The 18,601-nt window shown below is 46.5% G+C and overlaps 1 protein-coding gene across 1 annotated transcript in view; it reads left to right on the top strand.

Moving 5' to 3' along the window:
* Positions 1-18,601, top strand: part of INO80 (INO80 complex ATPase subunit) — a 135,120-nt gene that overhangs the window by 93,933 nt on the left and 22,586 nt on the right. Inside the window, exon 27 of the mRNA XM_065403615.1 lies at positions 10,958-11,085. Within this exon, the coding sequence (XP_065259687.1) occupies positions 10,958-11,085 (128 nt within the window). The remainder of the gene's footprint in view (positions 1-10,957; positions 11,086-18,601) is intronic.

Raw genomic sequence — 18,601 nt, 5'->3', positions numbered from 1 at the left:
AACAGTGGGAGAAAGTGGGTAGGGAGAGAAAATCCTTTTAACTTTTTTCTAGTAAACTACACAATGTTGCTTTCTATTGGGGATAACATAGAGGTGGAGAGGATATGTGCCCGATCATGGCTTTGCAGAAGCAGTCTGTGATGCTTCTTGAACACTAGGTGGCAGTCTTTAAACATACAGAAATTTTTGAGTTTTGAATAATCAATATTGTCAAGATAGGACATGGCAACACACAAAATTAAAACAAACCAATTTTCTCTTCCAGATATAAAAATATTCCCTTTGATACTTTTTTCTTGCTTTCCTGTTGGTTGTATTCCTCGAGGGATCTCTGCCTAAATTCTCAGTAGTTTAGTTTGTTCTGTATGCCAAGAGATTGGGAAAAGATTGGGATCAACAGATTATTGTTGTTGACAGTGTGACCTCCTTCTCACCTGACAAGGGATATCTGCTGATAAGTTGTCCTTCACTTCCAGTATGCATCCAGTTGTTTGTAATTGTTTAAAACATAGTAAACCATTAAAGGGAGACGGTTGGAGCCAGTGATGAGGCATCTAATGTTTTCAGTTACCAAAACTTAATCCCCTATTCACACTTGTTAAGAGATTGCAGAAGAAAAGCAGTAGTATTTTGCCTTTTGAACCATGCCAAATGTTCTGCCTAAACACTACAATGGAATCCTTTAGTTGGGTTGCTTGTCTCAGCATAATTTCTTTTGGCTATCTTGACTAGACAGATTTTACATTTGAACAACCACTGCTTGTTATTTCACTTCTTCCTCTCATACTCATCCCACTTATAGTTAACAACCACATCAGCTTTTTATCATGTCTAGCGTCTTAATGTTTCATAACTAATGAAGCTAAATAACTTAATTCATCCTGCAGTGGAAAGCTAGCAACCGGAAGAACAGCAACATTAAATGGGTCTTCATTTAAAAGTAAATGTATACCTTTTTTAAAAGATCCCAAATGTGTCAACTTAAACCAAATGGCTCTTAAAGCATTTCATCTGTCACTTACCTGCCAAAGCCTGAGTTCAGGGTTCTGTTTTTCTTAAGAGAGTTGATGAAATTACTAACTCCATTAAGGTGGCTGTGCTCTGTTTTAGAGGTAACTAATGCCATCATTTGCAGCTGGAAAACATCTGAGGGCTTAAATTCAGGTATTGAACTGTCCTCCTTCTAGTGCTGCCCCTATGTATATTTCACTGCGGGTGCACGTGCGCTTCATGCGCCTGGAGTAAGAGAATTCTTACAAGCAGTGTCGGTTGGTCTACACATGTGCCCTTGCTCTCCTCATGCCTCAAACTAAGGGTATAAAGGGCAGAGAAGATCAACCACCTCTCCAGTTCCTTCTTACCACTATGTTGCTTGAGTCAGAATCTCCAGTGTTCAGAACGGTTACTTCATCGTTATTCTTCGATCTGTAAATATTTTATAGTTTGCCTTTACTGTATTTTTTGCTTAGTTCTTAATACAATAAAAGCTGTTTTATCTAGCATGTTGGGGGAATAGGGAGTGCCGGTAAGTGAAGAATGCCGGTTAACTAAGAGGGAGGGAGTTTGGGTGCGGAAGAGGGTGCGGAAGAGGGTGCGGGGTTGGGGGGTGTGGGAGGGGTTGTGGAATGCGGGCTCTGGGAAGGAGTTTGGGTGTGGGAGAGGGCTTGGGGCAGGGGATTGGGGCACAGGAGCGGGTACAGGCGGGTGCCGGATCCAGGGGCGCTCACCTCAGGCAGCTCCCCACAAGTGGCGACCTGTCCCAGCTGCTCCTAGGTGGAGGCGTGGCAGGCAGCTCTGTGCGCTGTCTCTGCCCACAGGCACTGCCCCCGCAGCTCCCATTGACCATGGTTCCCAAGCAATGGGAACTACGGAGCTAGTGCTCGGGGCGGGGCAGGGGCAGTGCGCGGAGCCGCCTACCGCGCCTCCGCCTAAGAGCAGCTGGGACAGTTTGTGGCTTGTGGAGAGCTGCCCGAGGTGAGCACAACCTGGATCCGGCACCCCCATTATGCCCCAACTCTCTGCCCTGAGCCCCCTCCCACAGCCAAACTCCTTCCCAGAGCCAGCGCTCCGCACCCCCTCCTGCACTGCAACCCCCTGCCAGCCCCGCGCCAACCGGACTATAAACTGGAATTTCAATGAAGATCAGAAATGCCGGTTTATAGAGCTTTTTGGTTGGTGAAGTGCCAGATAAAACAGCTTATACTGTAATTTTAATAAGTTAGATTCCCTGCCTGGGGGAGCACCCACCTCCACCTGCCCCAGGGAGGACAGAGACTTGTATTACACCAGAAGATGTTTTTCTCTTCCTGAGCCTCAATTTCCCCCATCATCGGGACCTTCTCTCACTAGGGAGATCTCTAAATGGATTTCTGGCTGTATCCTACTCCGCTATCAGCTGTCACATCTTCCTACCCTATATGGAGTAAAGGCTCATTCTACAAGAACACAAGTAACATCAGTGCACTGCTTCAGGAAGTATCTCTACTTTGCATTTACAAAGCGGCTACATGGAGTTCCGTCCACACATTCACAAGACATGATGCTCTAGTACACGACTCCTCTGCTGACACATCCTTTGGTACAGCAGTCATTCAGATAGCTCTGCCACCTGCATCCTCGCACCTTCCTCCTCCTTGAGTACCGCTTCTCAGTCACCCACAGTAGAATACACATTGGGACCAGCTCTCAAAAAAGAAGTTACTTACCTTATAATAACGAGGTTCTTTGAGATGTGTGGTCCCTATCTGTATTCCACTACCCACCCTCCTTCATCTCTGCTTCAGATCATTCTTGGATTTGCGGTAGAGAAGGAACGGGAGAGGTGGTTGCTCTGCTCCATCCTTTATACCCTCAGTTTGAGGCACGCAGGCCCATGCCTGGACCAACAGACACTGCTTGCAAGAATTCTCCGACTTGGCGTATGCACACAGTGGAATACAGCTAGGGATCATGCATCTCAAAGAACCTCCAGTTACTAAAAGGTAAGTAACTTGCTCTTCTTGGTGACCACGTCTCGGGATTCTGTAGTTGGAGGAATCCAGAGAGAAGGTTTGAAATCATTGAAACGGTGAACCTAGTTTGGCATGTTTAAGTCCTGGCAATGCAAGCACGTTTCCATCAAATGACCTCCATGAACATAAGGGAGGAAGAGATTGATTGTTGATTGTGCACATAGAGAGACCAGCAAAAAAAGAGCATTACGAGAATCTAAACAGGACAAAACGAAGGCGTGATCAAAGGTGTCTGTGTCAGTAAGAGTGAAGTGTAAAGACAGTGTCTGACAGTGTTGCTAATGTGGTAGAAATAAGCCCAGAAGGGGGCATTGTGGTCATCTAGTTTGACATCCTGCAGAACAGGGCATAGAATTTAACCCAGTAATTCCTGCATCAAGCTTTTAACTCTGTCTGAGCTAGAGTATATCTTTTAGAAAGACATTCAGTCTTGATTTTAAAGACTCCAAGACATCCCTTGATAAATTGTTCCAGAGATTAATTACTCACTGTTATAAATTTATTTTCTAGTCTGAATTTGTCAAGCTGTAGCTTTCCAGTCACTGGATCTTATGCTTTTGTCTGCTTGATTAAAGGGACCTCCACTGTTAGAAATGTTCTCCCCATATATAGGTACTGTGACAAAGTTCCTCCTCTATCTTGGTGGGTCCTGCGCTTATTGGCGGATTTTCTTGCCTCAGAGATTCACCATGTGGGTTGGGGAACAGCCCAGAGACCTTCCCCTCTGGAAGAACCCACAGTCCAGGTCAATTAGGAGGTTTGGGGGGAACCCGGGCCCGCCCTCTACTCTGGGTTCCAGCCCAGGGCCCAGTGGACTGCAGCTATCTATAATGCCTCCTGTAACAGCTGCATGACAGCTACAACTCCCTGGGCTACTTCCCCATGGCCTCCTCCAAACACCTTCCTTATTCTCACCACAGGACCTTCCTCCTGGTGTCTGATATCGCTTGTGCTCCTCAGTCCTCCAGCAGCACACCCTCTCATTCTCAGCTCCTTGCGCCTCTTGCTCCCAGCTCCTCACACTCACACCACAAACTGAAGTGAGCTCCTTTTAAAACCCAGGTACCCTGATTAGCCTGTCTTAATTGATTCTAGCAGCTTCTTCTTAATTGGCTCCAGGTGTCCTAATTAGCCTGTCTGCCTTAACTGGTTCTAGCAGGTTCCTGATTACTCTAGTGCAGCCCCTGCTCTGGTCACTCAGGGAACAGAAAACTACTCATCCAGTGACCAGTATATTTGCCCTCTACCAGTCTCCTGTACCCCACTGGTCTGGGTCTGTCACATATCCCTCCCCCCTGCTCAACGCCAAGGGGTTGGGCAGCTTGGGACGCCAGACAGTGCACACGTGACAAGCCATCGGCGTTGCCATGACGGCTCCCTGCTCTGTGTTGCACACGGAACTGGAAAGGTTGGAGGGATAAGAACCATCTGGTCACCCTTGTGTTCTTCTCCTTGTTCCGCTGCATCCATTGAAGAGGGGCGTGGTCGGTCATGAGGACAAATCTGTGCCCGAGCAGGTAGTAGCGCAATGTTTCCATGGCCCATTTTACAGCGAGGCATTCTCTCTCCACCACTGCATATTTTTGTTCCCTTGGAAGGAGTTTCCGACTGAGGTATAGAATTGGGTGTTCCTCCTCCCTGACCATCTGTGATAGAACGGCCCCCAACCCTACTTCCGATGCATCTGTCTGCAGGATAAACTCCTTGGTGAAATCAGGGACTATCAGTACGGGGTTATTGCAGAGGGCAGTCCGTAGGTCTGTGAATGCTTCCTCTGCTGCGTCAGACCATCTCACCAGATCAGGTCCACGGGCTTTCACTAGGTCTGTCAGGAGGCTTGCTCTTGTGGCAAAGTGGGGGATAAATCGTCGGTAATACCCCACCACACCTAGGAACACCCGGACTTGTTTCTTGCGACTTGGTTGGGGCCAATTTTGGATGGCCTCTAACTTGTTCACTTGGGGTTTTACCAGACCTTTTCCCACAATGTAGCCAAGATATTTGGCCTCTGTAAACCCTACAGCGCACTTGGCAGGGTTTGCTGTAAGGCCAGCTCGCCTGAAGGTATCGAGGACTGCCTCCACCTTCTCCAGGTGGGTTTCCCAGTCTGGGGTATGAATGACCACATCGTCCAAGTAGGCAGCAGCATAACTGTTATGCGGGCGTAATAGCTTGTCCATGAGGCGCTGGAAGGTAGCTGGGGCCCCATGTAGTCCAAAAGGGAGGACAGTATATTGAAAAAGACCCTCTGGTGTAGAGAACGCAGTCTTTTCCTTTGCGTCTTCCGCAAGGGGAATCTGCCAGTACCCCTTTGTCAAGTCTAGGGTAGTCAAGTACCGGGCATTACCCAGACGGTCCACTAGCTCATCTATGCGAGGTATGGGGTACGCGTCGAACGTGGATACTTCGTTTAGTCGCCGGAAGTCGTTGCAAAATCTTGTGGTGCCATCAGGTTTGGGCACCAGCACGATTGGGCTGGACCACTGACTCTGGGATTCTTCGATGATCCCCAACTCCAGCATTTTTTTTACTTCTGCTTTTATTTCCTCCCTTTTTGCCGCTGGCACCCGATAGGGCCTCATTGTTACTCTGGCCCCAGGGTTCGTGACGATGTGGTGATATGTCTCGGTTGTTCGACCCGGTTTTGTCGAGAACACATCTTGGTTCCGGAAGATCATCTCAGACACCTCATTCTTCTGGTCTGGTGTTAAATCGGGAGACACTCTCACCTGTTTGGAAGGCTTGTTTTCCTGGGTTAGGTCTTTTTGGACCGTTGTGCATGCCTCTTGTGCATGCCAGGGTTTCAGAAGGTTAACGTGATAAATCTGTTCTTGTTTTCTGCATCCTGGCTGCCGCACCTTGTAGGTTACTTCCCCCACGGGTTCAACCACCTCATAGGGCCCCTGCCATTGGGCCAGAAGCTTGCTTTCTGCCGTGGGTACCAACACCATAACCCGATCCCCTGGTTGGAACTGTCGCACTTTTGCCTGGCGATTGTAATGGGTTTGCTGGGCCTCCTGTGCCTTCTCCAAATGTTCCCGTACAATAGGGGTAACCCGGGCTATCCGGTCTCGCATCTGCATTACATGCTGTATTATATTTCTCCCCTCATTGGGTTCCTCTTCCCAGATCTCTTTGGCGATATCTAGTATGCCACGGGGGTGACGCCCGTATAATAACTCGAAGGGGGAAAACCCAGTTGAGGCCTGAGGTACCTCCCGGATAACGAACATAAGGTAGGGTAGTAGGGTGTCCCAATCCTTCCTGTCCCGACTTACCACCTTCCTTATCATAGCCTTGAGGGTTCGGTTAAATCTTTCTACCAACCCATCAGTCTGCGGATGGTAGACCGAAGTTCTCAGGGTATGTATATGGAGCAGCGTACAGAGGTCCTTCATTAGCTTCGACATAAATGGGGTTCCTTGGTCGGTTAATATCTCCTTCGGTAGCCCCATTCGGGCAAAGATCCCCACCAGCTCTTTGGCTATAGTTTTAGAGGTCGTGTTCCGCAGGGGGACGGCTTCTGGGTAGCGAGTAACATAGTCCAAAACAACAAGTATATATTGGTGGCCCCAAGCCGTCTTCTCCAGGGGTCCCACTAGGTCCATGGCTATTCGCTCGAAGGGGACCTCTATGATGGGAAGGGGTACTAAAGGTGCCCTCAAGTGGGGACGGGGACTGTGCAGCTGACACTCCGGGCAGGAGGCACAGTACCTCCGCACTTCTTCCTGTACTCCGGGCCAGAAGAACCATCGTAGGACTTGTGCCAGGGTCTTCTCTACCCCCAAATGCCCCCCAAAAAGATGACTATGAGCAAGACTTAATACAGCGTTCTGGTGTTTTTGAGGTACTAGGATCTGCTGTACCTTCTGCCCCTGTACTGGTGCAACCCGGTATAAGAGATCCTTCTTCATTATGAAGTAGGGTCCTGGTCCCTGGGTTTTTCCTTCCACAGGGACCCCATCTATTTCAGTCACCTCCTTCCTAATGTTGTCATACCTTGGGTCTTCTGCCTGGTCCCGTCCAAAATTTCCTCTCCCGGGGCTAATCTGCCCAAGATCTAGGGGCCCCAGTCTCTGTTGCCTCTACTGGTTCAGAAGCATTAGGGTGGGGGTCAGACTCAGGTGCTTCTTCCTCCTGCGTGGCCTCCTTTTCAGCTGCGCGGGTCCGCCTACCTACAAGAGCGACCCTCTGGCTTTGGGTCAGTATTCGGGTTCCCAAGGCCTTAGCTGCCCTTCTTTCCCTTTTTGTCTTTCTACCCTGTCTGGGAATGGAGAACAAATCTGGGGATATTTCAGAGAAGATTGGAGGTTAGCAGTCTGCTGTGGATGCCTCATCAATTTTAGGGTCCCCATCTTTCTCCAATCCTCCTACTGGGAGTAAGTTTCCAAACCCTGGGAAGTCCCTCCCTATGAGCACCGGGTATGGGAGTTTAGGGACTACACCTCCTGCTACCTCAGTAGTGTTCCCTTGGATCTCTATTTTTACTGGGATGGTGGGGTAGTAACTAACTGTCCCATGGACACATGTTATCCCCGTACGTTTAGCCTGCAGCAGCTGACTACGCTTCACGAGCTTCCCTGAGATAAGTGTGATAGCACTCCCCGAATCAACCAGTGCCGTGGTCCCTACCCCATTTAGTTTCACTGGTCTGGTATACATATGTGGGGTTAGTGAGACCCCCACAAGGTGGATTAGGGAGCATGGATCTGCCCAGTTCCCCAGGTTACACTGCATAGGCTCCTCAGCATTGGGACACTGTGCAGCTATGTGTCCCCACTCCCCGCAGGCATAACATCTGTATGGAGCCCTAGGCGTTCCCCGGTCTCTTGGTTTGGGCAGTCTAACATCACGATCCTCTTCTCCCTCAGTGCTCCGACTCTTTGTGGCCTCTGATGGGCCTTCAGCCTCTCTCTTTTTCCACCTGGGCCCTCCTGGTGGCCCAGTCACCCGAACTTTAGGGCTTGGTGCTGCTAGTTTAACCTGGGGTGCCTCTTCCTTAACTGGTCGGGTCAGCTCCCTCGCTGTCCTTCGCCTCTCTACCAGGGCGACAACCTCGTCATAGGTGGAGGGTTCGTTCTGGCTTACCCAGGCACGAAGGTCTGGTGGTAGTCCCTTCATGTATCGGTCGATGACCAGAACCGCTAGTATCTCTTCTGGACTCCGGGACTCTGTTTGCAACCACTTTCTTGCAAGATGGATGAGGTCATACAATTGGGACCGCGGGGTTTTGTCTTCCTGGTACCTCCAACCGTGATGCTGCTGGGCCCGCACTGCTGTCGTTACCCCAGATCTGGCCAGGATCTCTTTCAGTTGGGGGTAGTCTACCGCAACCTCTTCAGGCAGATCATGGTAGGCCTTCTTGGCCTCCCCACACAGGAATGGGGCAAGAATGCCAGACCACTGATTTCGAGGCCAGGCCTCCCGTAGGGCTGTCCTCTCAAAGGCCAGAAGGTATGCCTCTACATCATCCTCCCATGTCATTTTCTGCAGCCAATGGCTGGTCCGTATGAGCCGCGTCCCATCATGGCTGCGATTCAGCTCTGTAAGGGACTTTACCTGGTTTACCAGTTCTCGCAACATAGCTCGGTCTTGAGCAGTCTGGTCCATCAGCAGGCGATTAGTCTCTTGCTGCAGCCACACTGCCTCCTGTTAGGCGGCTGCCTGGACACGGGTAGCCTCCTGCTGGGCCGCCGTAGCTTGTATCAGTGCCCGCACTACGTCATCCATTGTGGTGAAAAAAAATAAACCCTCTCCCTTTTTTTGTTTTTGTTTTGTTTTTGTTTAAATCACCCTCCTTCTTCCGCCGTGCTGTGCACCCCAAGATCCCACTCCTAACACCAGTGTGACAAAGTTCCTCCTCTATCTTGGTGGGTCCTGCGCTTATTGGTGGATTTTCTTGCCTCAGAGATTCACCATGTGGGTTGGGGAACAGCCCAGAGACCTTCCCCTCTGGAAGAACCCACAGTCCAGGTCAATTGGGAGGTTTGGGGGGAAACCGGGCCCTCCCTCTACTCCAGGTTCCAGCCCAGGGCCCTGTGGACTGCAGCTATCTATAATGCCTCCTGTAACAGCTGCATGACAGCTACAACTCCCTGGGCTACTTCCCCATGGCCTCCTCCAAACACCTTCCTTATTCTCACCACAGGACCTTCCTCCTGGTGTCTGATAACGCTTGTGCTCCTCAGTCCTCCAGCAGCACACCCTCTCACTCTCAGCTCCTTGCGCCTCTTGCTCCCAGCTCCTCACACTCGCACCACAAACTGAAGTGAGCTCCTTTTAAAACCCAGGTACCCTGATTAGCCTGCCTTAATTGATTCTAGCAGCTTCTTCTTAATTGGCTCCAGGTGTCCTAATTAGCCTGCCTGCCTTAACTGGTTCTAGCAGGTTCCTGATTACTCTAGTGCAGCCCCTGCTCTGGTCACTCAGGGAACAGAAAACTACTCATCCAGTGACGAGTATATTTGCCGTCTACCAGACTCCTGTACCCCACTGGTCTGGGTCTGTCACAGTACTTATAGACGACTAAATCACCTCTTAGATTTCTCCTGGATAAACAAATAAATTAAGCTTCTAACATCTCTCACCGTAAGGCAGGTTTTCCAGCTCACCCTGTATAATTGACCTGTCCTTATTACTTACCACTAATAATTTTGTGCTAACTGTAGACTTTGTCATAAATGATTTTATATTTTCTTCCATATCATATTATTGATAAGCATATTGAATAGCATTGGACCAAGTACAGATCTTTGCAGGACTCTACTAGAAAGATTCCCCTTGGATGAGTTCTCATTTATTATTATTACTTTTAGATCTGTCAGTTAACCAGTTTCTAATCAATTTAATATGTGCTACAGTGATTTTTTTATAGTGCTATTTTTAATCAGAATGTTGTGCTGTACTAAGTTAAATGCCTTACAGAAGTCTGTTATATTAGCACATCACTTCTGGTCTAATTGATACATTGACAAGTCTGCAAAAAAAAAAAGGGGGTGGGTGGGAGTGTACCTGCTAGATAACAGGAAAATATACTCTCAAATTCTCAGGACTCTGCTACAACATGAACTATCTGCAGTTATCACATTCCATCCTGATTATAAGCTTAGGATTCAGGCATCAAAAGGATAAAGTTATCTGTGATCTTTCCAGCTGAGAATTTTGGAGGAAATTTCTCCACCACCACCATTTCCCTCCTCCTGTCTCCTTTTCAGTGGTAGTACATTGCTTACGCACGGAATCTGCAAACAGAAACTCCTTCCTGCCCAAACTGCTGCTGCGGTGCTGAAGGAGAGAGGATATGAAAAACAATATTTAAAATGTCTTAAAGATTGTCAGCTGGAAACCGCTCTTAAAAACAAAAAGAAAACTAGAAATGAGGGGGGAATCCAGGTAGTGTGTGAAGGATGTTTTTTTTCACAATGAACCAAATTATTTCTGTGTACTGGTAATACTGCTGGTCTTGTGCATGCATCAGTAATATGAATAATATAACCAAACATCAGAGGATGGCAATAGCATGTGTCCAAAAGACAGAACTTTGATGTCTGTGTGGGATAACATGAAGAGAGTGCTTATAATTCTAGTGTGGACATAGTCCCCAGTGATACTAAGGGAGAGGCCTTGACAGTGGGACATGGCTATCTAAATGAGGATCAAGTCTTATTTGTGTGGACATGATTCCCAGGTTGGGGAGGGATGTAAATATTACTGAGTGGGAGCTCTTAAACGCCAGTTCCAGCCCAAACCAGCAAAAGTTACTATAAACAATGAGGTTAGACATGCTGGCCCGAAGGGAGCTTGCAGCTCCTCCAGTCCTAGTCACTTTAGGAAATGATACTGCAGTGAAACACTACAAAGTTTCAGAAATAAATCCTTTATATAAGCTTGTTACATGTAGCTGTTTCAGCTTTTTACTCACTTGTTTCTCACCCTCTCCTTCTCAGACAAAGAGAGCCTGATCACGGACAGTGGGAAGCTTTATGCTCTTGACCTTCTGTTGACACGGCTGAAATCTCAAGGACACAGAGTTCTTATCTACTCTCAGATGACACGGATGATTGACTTGCTGGAGGTAGGTGGTGGATTCTGAAGATACTGATTTGAAATCTAGCTCTTTTGATACAATAATTGTAATTTGGATCAGGCAAATATGACATACAATTATTATAGGGACGCCCAGGAAACACATTCTCATACAGAAGTTTAATGGACATTACTGATGAGTGTAGATGAGGTATGAAAAGGGGAAGATAATGGCCAAGGATGAAGTTGGTATTCGTTGTTGAAATGTCTTCAGTCTCTGCCTCAGAAGTGAAATTTCCATTGGATTAGTTTCTTGGGTAGGTGAGAAGAGTCTGTCTTAGAGGAGGTATGGGTGAGAACCAGGATCATAAACCAGGGGGCCTATTGGTAGAGCTCTTAACTGCCGTGTGGGAAATGAGTTCACTTCTCAATACCCTGTCTCTGTAGCTGCAGGGTATGAGAGTCCTGCCAAAGCAGCACATGCATCCCCCGGAAGAAGGGATGCATTGTGTCTATCAATGCCAGCCCTTCCCTTTCAATGAAGGATCAGCATTAATAGCTTTGTGATTTTGCAGTCCTCTCCCACTGGAAAGATAGCGGCCATGATGCATGCTAGGTATGAAATGGCTTTGAGGTTTCAGAAGACCACTGGAGTGTGTGTGGCTGAGGGTGAAGTTTTCAGACTGAATAGTGTGGCTGGCAAATATGAAAAACATATGAGGCAGTGCAATTTCAGTATTGCTGGAACATCAGGGTCCTGTGATCATTCAGGTAGCCTCCCATAAGTGCACGTGGTGGTTATTAAATAACATTTTATATGCTACAGTATCTCTGCCATCTAGTCAAGACAACCAGGAAAGTATTTTCAGGACTTTAAAATGTGCAAAGGCTGAATCAACATTGGGTATAGGTCACAAATTCTGGAGTCTACTAGGAGTACAGCTGACACGAGGCTTGGTAGCCATCTGCATGCTGAGTTGTATTTCTACTGCTATGAGAAGATCACACATTTCCAAATGACAGGAGGGATATAAGGCTGCCTTTCTGGATCTTGGCCAATTCCCCAGCCTGCTTCTCTTCTTGCAATACTGGACATAGTTCAGTCTTGTCCCCAGGCATTAAAGGCTGTCCACACCCCAGATTGTACCTCAGAAGTCAAAGAAAGTGGCAGTTTAGTGCTCTCATCTTGTCTGTTAGCATTCTAGCTTTTAAATCTTGTTGTGGAGCACCAGTGAGCAAACTTTTCCCCCATGATATCTCCTCTCCCCCAGGGAACCAACATTTTCCAGGGCTCTGTTCCCCAAACTGGTCCACTTGTCAAGATCTCTTTGTTTATCCTCTTCCCCTATCATGGCAGAGAAGCTTGTGCTGAGCAAACCAAAGGCCAACAAGTGCTCCAATTGCAAGAAAATTCTCTCAGGAACTATGTCACTGCTGCTCCGAGCCCTTTGATCCTTGCTTTACGAAAGGAAGGGACTGGACTGCACATTGGGGTGTTTTCTTCTCCCGGTGGTAGCCAAGACTTCTCCACAAATATTTTTGTAAAATGTGGATCTAGCCTCATTGATGGCAGGGAACAGCAAACCCAACACACCTTGCTAGAAAAGGTGTTCTCAAATGCAAGTCCTATAATTATAATTTCCCACGTCTTTTCAATCCACCTGAAAAAGGAAAAGCTCCAGGGTTATACCTTCTACCTCAAGTGGGTAATTGAGTCACTTGTGCAGTAGTCTGGCCTACTGTGTGACTCTCCTTCTCAATAGGAGGCTCTTAGCTGTTCTGGCATCTACACCTGTATTTCTTCTCCAGTTGCATACTGGAGCACTGAGGAACAGAGTCTTTGTTTGGAGAATAGAGGGCATTACTTGCCGCCTTAATCCAGAAGGGTGTGGAGGAAGTGTGTATGTGGAAGCTTGGTGTCGGGTTGATGAAGTGTTGTGAATCCACCATGCAAAAGCATTTAGGACGTGGAATATATCAAAATGCACAAGTTCAATTAGATGCACCAAGGCTGGTAGATGCACCAGATTTTTTGTTCTGTGAGTGCATATGTGGTAACAGGAACATGCACATTTATTCTCTTTACCCACCTTTGCCTGTCAGCTCTCTTCTAATTAGTGGACATGATTATGAAATAGGCAAGGTTTAGTTTTCTGAAGACTTAGAAGTTATAATACTCATGTATTTCACTATTTTGTCCTCTCCCAATAACTGCGCAGATAGGTAGAAAAGTGGGATGGCATGTGAATGTGGAATTCCATGGACTATCATGTGCTCTCCCAGCATGTTGACAATCACTCATCAGAGAAGCTGATTATTTTTTCAGCGTTCCAGCCCACGCTTTAGGGAGCGGATATTAGAAAAACTATTGAAAAAAACAAATAATGATGTAAAGATACATAAAACATTGGTTTTCTCAGCCTTGATTGTGTCTCTGTAAACATAAATTACAGTTAAATAGGGGGTTCTGCACTTCACATCAGTGTAGAAAAAGTCAAGTGCCCTTATTTAGAACAGTTTTGTAACAGTGGTGTCTTTGCTTCTAGTGAAAGAGAAAGCTTAATGAACTTACAGAAATATACTTTGGTTAAAGCAGGGGCTGAGAATCAGTTATGGATACTATTCCTAGTTCTACAACTGATTTGCTCTGTGACCATAGGCAAGTAACTTGTCTAGGCTTGTCTATAAGTTTAGATGACAGGGTGGTAAAAAATGTTTGACTTCTTTACACTACAATTTGTACACTACAGCTCTACTACCAGTGGAAAATTATGGATCCAGTTTTTCCTAAGGGTGTAGATGTACCCTTGGTGCTTTAATTCCCTATCTAAAAAGATGGGGAAAACACTTACCTACTGTTGTTAGGTGTTGGGCTGTGGGTATGTGTTCTCCCTGTGTGCTGCCCCAGCTCTGCGCAGGCAGCCGGCACATCAGACCTCGAGCAAACTGCCCAGTAACCACAAGAGCCGTTCAAGTACAAAGATGCCAGGCCAGGTTTATTGTTGACAAAGCATGGTAATAGCACCTGGCAGACTCTATGAGGATACTAAGACATGTATGCCCATGACAGTGGATGCAGCTCAGTTAGGGTTACCATATTTCAACACTGAAAAAAGAGGACACTCCACGGGGGCCTGGCCCTGCCCCAACTCCGCCCCTTCCCCACCCCCAGCCCCACCTCAACCCCGCCCCTTCCCCAAAGCCCCTGCCCCAACTCTGCCCCCTCCTCTGAGCACCCTGCATTCTCCCTCCCGCTCTGATCTTGGTTGGGGGTTGCTAAGTGCTTCCCTGCTCCCCACTCGCCCTGCAGCCCCTCCGCCCCTGCAGCCTCTGTGACCCCTGCTCCCCACTCACCCTGCAGCCCCTGCACCCCCCTGCCCCTGCAGCCTCTGTGACCCGTGTTCCCCACTCGCCCTGCAGCCCCTGCACCTCCCTGCCCCTGCAGTCTCTGCGCCCCCCGCCTGCCCTGCCCCTGCACCCCCCCCGCCCCTGCAGCCTCTATGCCCCCGCCTGCCCTGCTCCCCCGCTCACCCAGCAGCCTCTGCCTGCTGGGGGCTTCAGATGCTCGGCAGTGCGGGTCCTTGCAGCCCCGGCCGCAGCTTCCTTCCTGCCACCCAGCACGTTCCCCGGCCTGTCTGTCCCCGCCGGAAACAGCTCCCGCGGCGCCAGGTTCCAAGCTGCGCGGGGCAACTGGGCCACAGGAAGGGTCCCCCAGTGGCCAGGGGGTCCCCGCCCGCAAGGGAAGCCCAAGCCCCCCCGTTCCCCGCCTGAGCATTGTAGCTGGGGCAGCTGGGCTGCGCTGCGGACCCGGCGGATCGTGCTGGGCGGACCCTGGCTTATGCCTCCCTATTTCCCCGGACATGTCTGGCTCTTTGGAAATTCCCCCCGGACGAGCACCAAAAAGCCGGACATGTCCGGGGAAATCCGGACGTATGGTAACCCTAGCTCAGTGAATGGCAGGACTTTCCATTCTCCCCTTGGCTGGACAAAAATACTCCCTCTGACATGCATCTTTATTCCCTTATACAAACAAGTTAGTATTGCCTCTCTTCTGACATAGTTAGTTACTGCCCTCTGACATGGCTAGTTATCACCTTGTACATGTTGGTTCGATCAAAACATCTTTATTACATACTGTTATCCTGACCTTATATTTTAGGAGGGGTCAGTGTGTTCCTGTTATCCTTGGGCAATGTTTTTGTACCATCCTTAATATCAGGATGTTCTGGTACCACTTAATATCGGGATGTGTTTGCGTGAGTATTCTGTGCTTAGCACTTCTGAGGAATGTGTATTTTTGCAATATTAGCTCTGTTCTTGCCAGATTCTGTGAGCAGGTCCTGCCTCATACTAGGCCTCTGATACAAGAGCTTATGTCTTCCTACTAGACCTACCACATAGAGGGGTTGGAAGACTTATTTAATGTTTGCACAGCACTTTGGAAATGTTAAATATTCTATATCTGCTGCTGCTGCTTATTGTTTGTTAAATGTTCAAAAAATGCTTGGATACTCTTGGATGAAAGGCACTACAGAAGTGCAACATATCGTTAATAGTAGTAGTAGTTTATTGCTGCTTCTCTGGTTCACTGAGTATTTCAAAATAAAAGGCAAAGGTAAAAGATAAGATAAAATTAAAGAATACATCAATCAAGAATATTTTAAGACAGAGGAAACTATAATTAAAGTGCAAATATAGTATTCAACATACTTAAAAAGAAAAGAAAAAAGTGTGTGTGTGTGGCAGGGGGAGGGGGAATAAATAATGCAGATCTGATGATTCCGCCTAGCTCATATTTTTAATGTTCTGTTTATTTCAAAAGCATAAAGCTAATTACAGGTAATATCCATAATAAGCAGTGGCTAAAGGAATTAAATGTTAATTCAACATGTAACCAGAGCAGATATAGCAATTATAGAAACTAATGAAATCTTAAAGAAAAAATAGCCTACCCCCAACCAAAGTTTTTGCTCCAAAAGAGAGAAATGCCAGAGACTCCATGAAGTCCTCTAAGGGACTTCACTATTACTATTGATTTTACATGGAAATACTCAAATACTGCAGTAATAGATGGCAGAATAAAACCTTAAGATAGATAAATAGCAATTATGTGAAGTGGTGCCACTTATTTAAAATGAATAACTCCCTGTGTAGACAATCCCTAAGTCCAATACCTAAACACAATGGAGCACTACTTTAGCAGGCTAGTAGAACATCCTGTTGTATCTAGTTAGTGCAGGTTTTATCGTAAACTGAGTTCCCTGACTTATGTGGGTTTGTTTTAGAAAATAAATGTTCTTTCAGTGTCATTTTTGCTCTCTGTATATTGACAGATTCTGCATATAGACATAATGGCTTTGTCTACACTACGAGCTGGGGTGTGATTCCTAGCTCGTATACACATACTCATGCTAGCTTGATGAGAACTAGTGGGAGTATAAATAGTGGAGCTGTGGTAGCACAGGCAGTGGCAGCCATGCTAAGTACATACCCACACAATTCAGGCAGGCTTGTACTCAGCTACACCATGCTGCTACTGTCTGTGCTACTTGCAGCTAGCACTTGTATGTGTACTCAAGCTGGGAATCACCCCTTGCTTATAATGTAGACATAGCCAATGTAGTAATTTTAAACCATTTTATCATGTTCATGACGTACTAATGTGAGTCACTGCTGTATATGTACAGCTTTCATACTGTTAAAGAGGAATCCACCAGCAGCTCTACACAGTCTTCGGACTGTGACTCTCAGATTGGCTGAGAGTCCAATCAGCAGCTACAGTCTTCTGGGTATGAGCAACATTTCTTCCTAAGGATACAACTAAAGTCTTGTTCAGAAGGGCCTAGTTTTAGGGGGAGGGAGGTTTTGCTAGCTATTTATTTTCCTCTGTTATTTCTGGGGTTGTCAATTAATCGCAGTTAACTCACGCGATTAACTCAAAAAAATTAATTGCGATTAATCACAGTTTTAATTGCACTGTTAAACAATAGAATACCAGTTGAAATGTATTAAATATTTTGGATGTTTTTCTGCATTTTCACATATATTGTATTCTGTGTTGTAATTGAAATCAAATTGCATATTATTTTTATTACAAAAGTTTGCACTGTAAAATGATAAACAAAAGAACTAGTATTTTTCAATTCACCTCATACAAGTACTGTAGTGCAATCTCTTTGCTGTGAAAGTGCAGTTTACAAATGTAGATTGTTTTGTTTTTGAGTGCAGTTATGTAACAAAAAAAAAAATGTAAAACTTCAGAGCCTACAAGTCCACTCAGTCCTACTTCTTGTTCAGCCAATTGCTAAGACAAACAAGTTTGTTTACATTTACAGGAGATAATGCTGCCCTCTTCTTAGTTACAATGTCACCAGAAAGTGAGAACAGGTTTTTGCATGGCACTTTTGTAGCCGGCATTGCAAGGTATTTACGTGCCAGATATGCTGAACATTCATATGCCCCTTCGTGCTTCAGCCACCATTCCAGAGGACATGCTTCTATGCTGATGATGCTCATTAAAAAAATGTGTTAATTAAATTTGTGACTGAACTCCTTGGGGGAGAATTGCATGTCCCCTGCTCTGTTTTATCCACATTCTGCCATATATTTCATGTGATAGCAGTCTCGGATGATGACCCAGCCCATGTTGTTCATTTTAAGGACACTTTCACTGCAGATTTCACAAAACACAAAAAAGGTACCACTGTGAGATTTCTAAAGATAGCTAAAGCACTCGACCCAAGGTGTAAGAATCTGAAGTGCCTTCCAAAATCTGAGTGGGATGAGGTGTGGAGCATGCTTTCAGAAGTCTTAAAAGAGCAACATTCCGATGCAGAAACTACAGAACCCGAACCACCAAAAAAGAAAATCAATCTTCTGCTGGTGACATCTGACTCAGATAATGAAAATGAGCATGCGTCGGTCCGCACTGCTTTGGATGGTTATTGAGCAGAACCCGTCATCAGCATGGACGCATGTCCCCTAGAATGGTGGTTGAAGCATGAAGGGACATATGAATCTTTAGTGCATCTGGCATGTAAATATCTTGCGATGCCAGCTACAATTGTGCCATGCGAACACCCGTTCACACTTTCAGGTGACATTGTGAACAAGAAGCGGGCAGCACTATCTCCTGCAAATGTAAACAAACTTGTTTGTCTGAGCAATTGGCTGAACAAGAAATAGGACTAAGTTAGTGGTTCTCAAACTTTTGTACTGGTGACCCCTTTCACATAGCAAGCCTCTGAATGCGGCCCCCCCTTATAAATTTAAAAACACATTTTTATATATTTAAACCATTATAAATGCTGGAGGCAAAGCAGGGTTTGGGATGGAGGCTGACAGCTCGCAACCCCCATATAATAACCTCACAACCCCCTGAGGTGTCCCAACCCCCAGTTTGAGAACACCTGGACTAAGTGGACTTGCAGGCTCTAAAATTTTACATTGTTTTATTTTTGGATTCAGGTTTTTTGTACGTAATTCTATATTTGTAAGTTCAACTTTCATGATAAAGAGATTGCATTACAGTATTTGTATTAGGTGAATTGGAAAAATACTATTTC

Source organism: Emys orbicularis, chromosome 4, assembly GCF_028017835.1.
Source record: "Emys orbicularis isolate rEmyOrb1 chromosome 4, rEmyOrb1.hap1, whole genome shotgun sequence".
NCBI classification, from domain to species: Eukaryota; Metazoa; Chordata; order Testudines; family Emydidae; genus Emys; species Emys orbicularis.
Note: the sequence above shows the minus strand (reverse complement) of the source record. Positions and strands in the feature narration are given on the sequence as shown.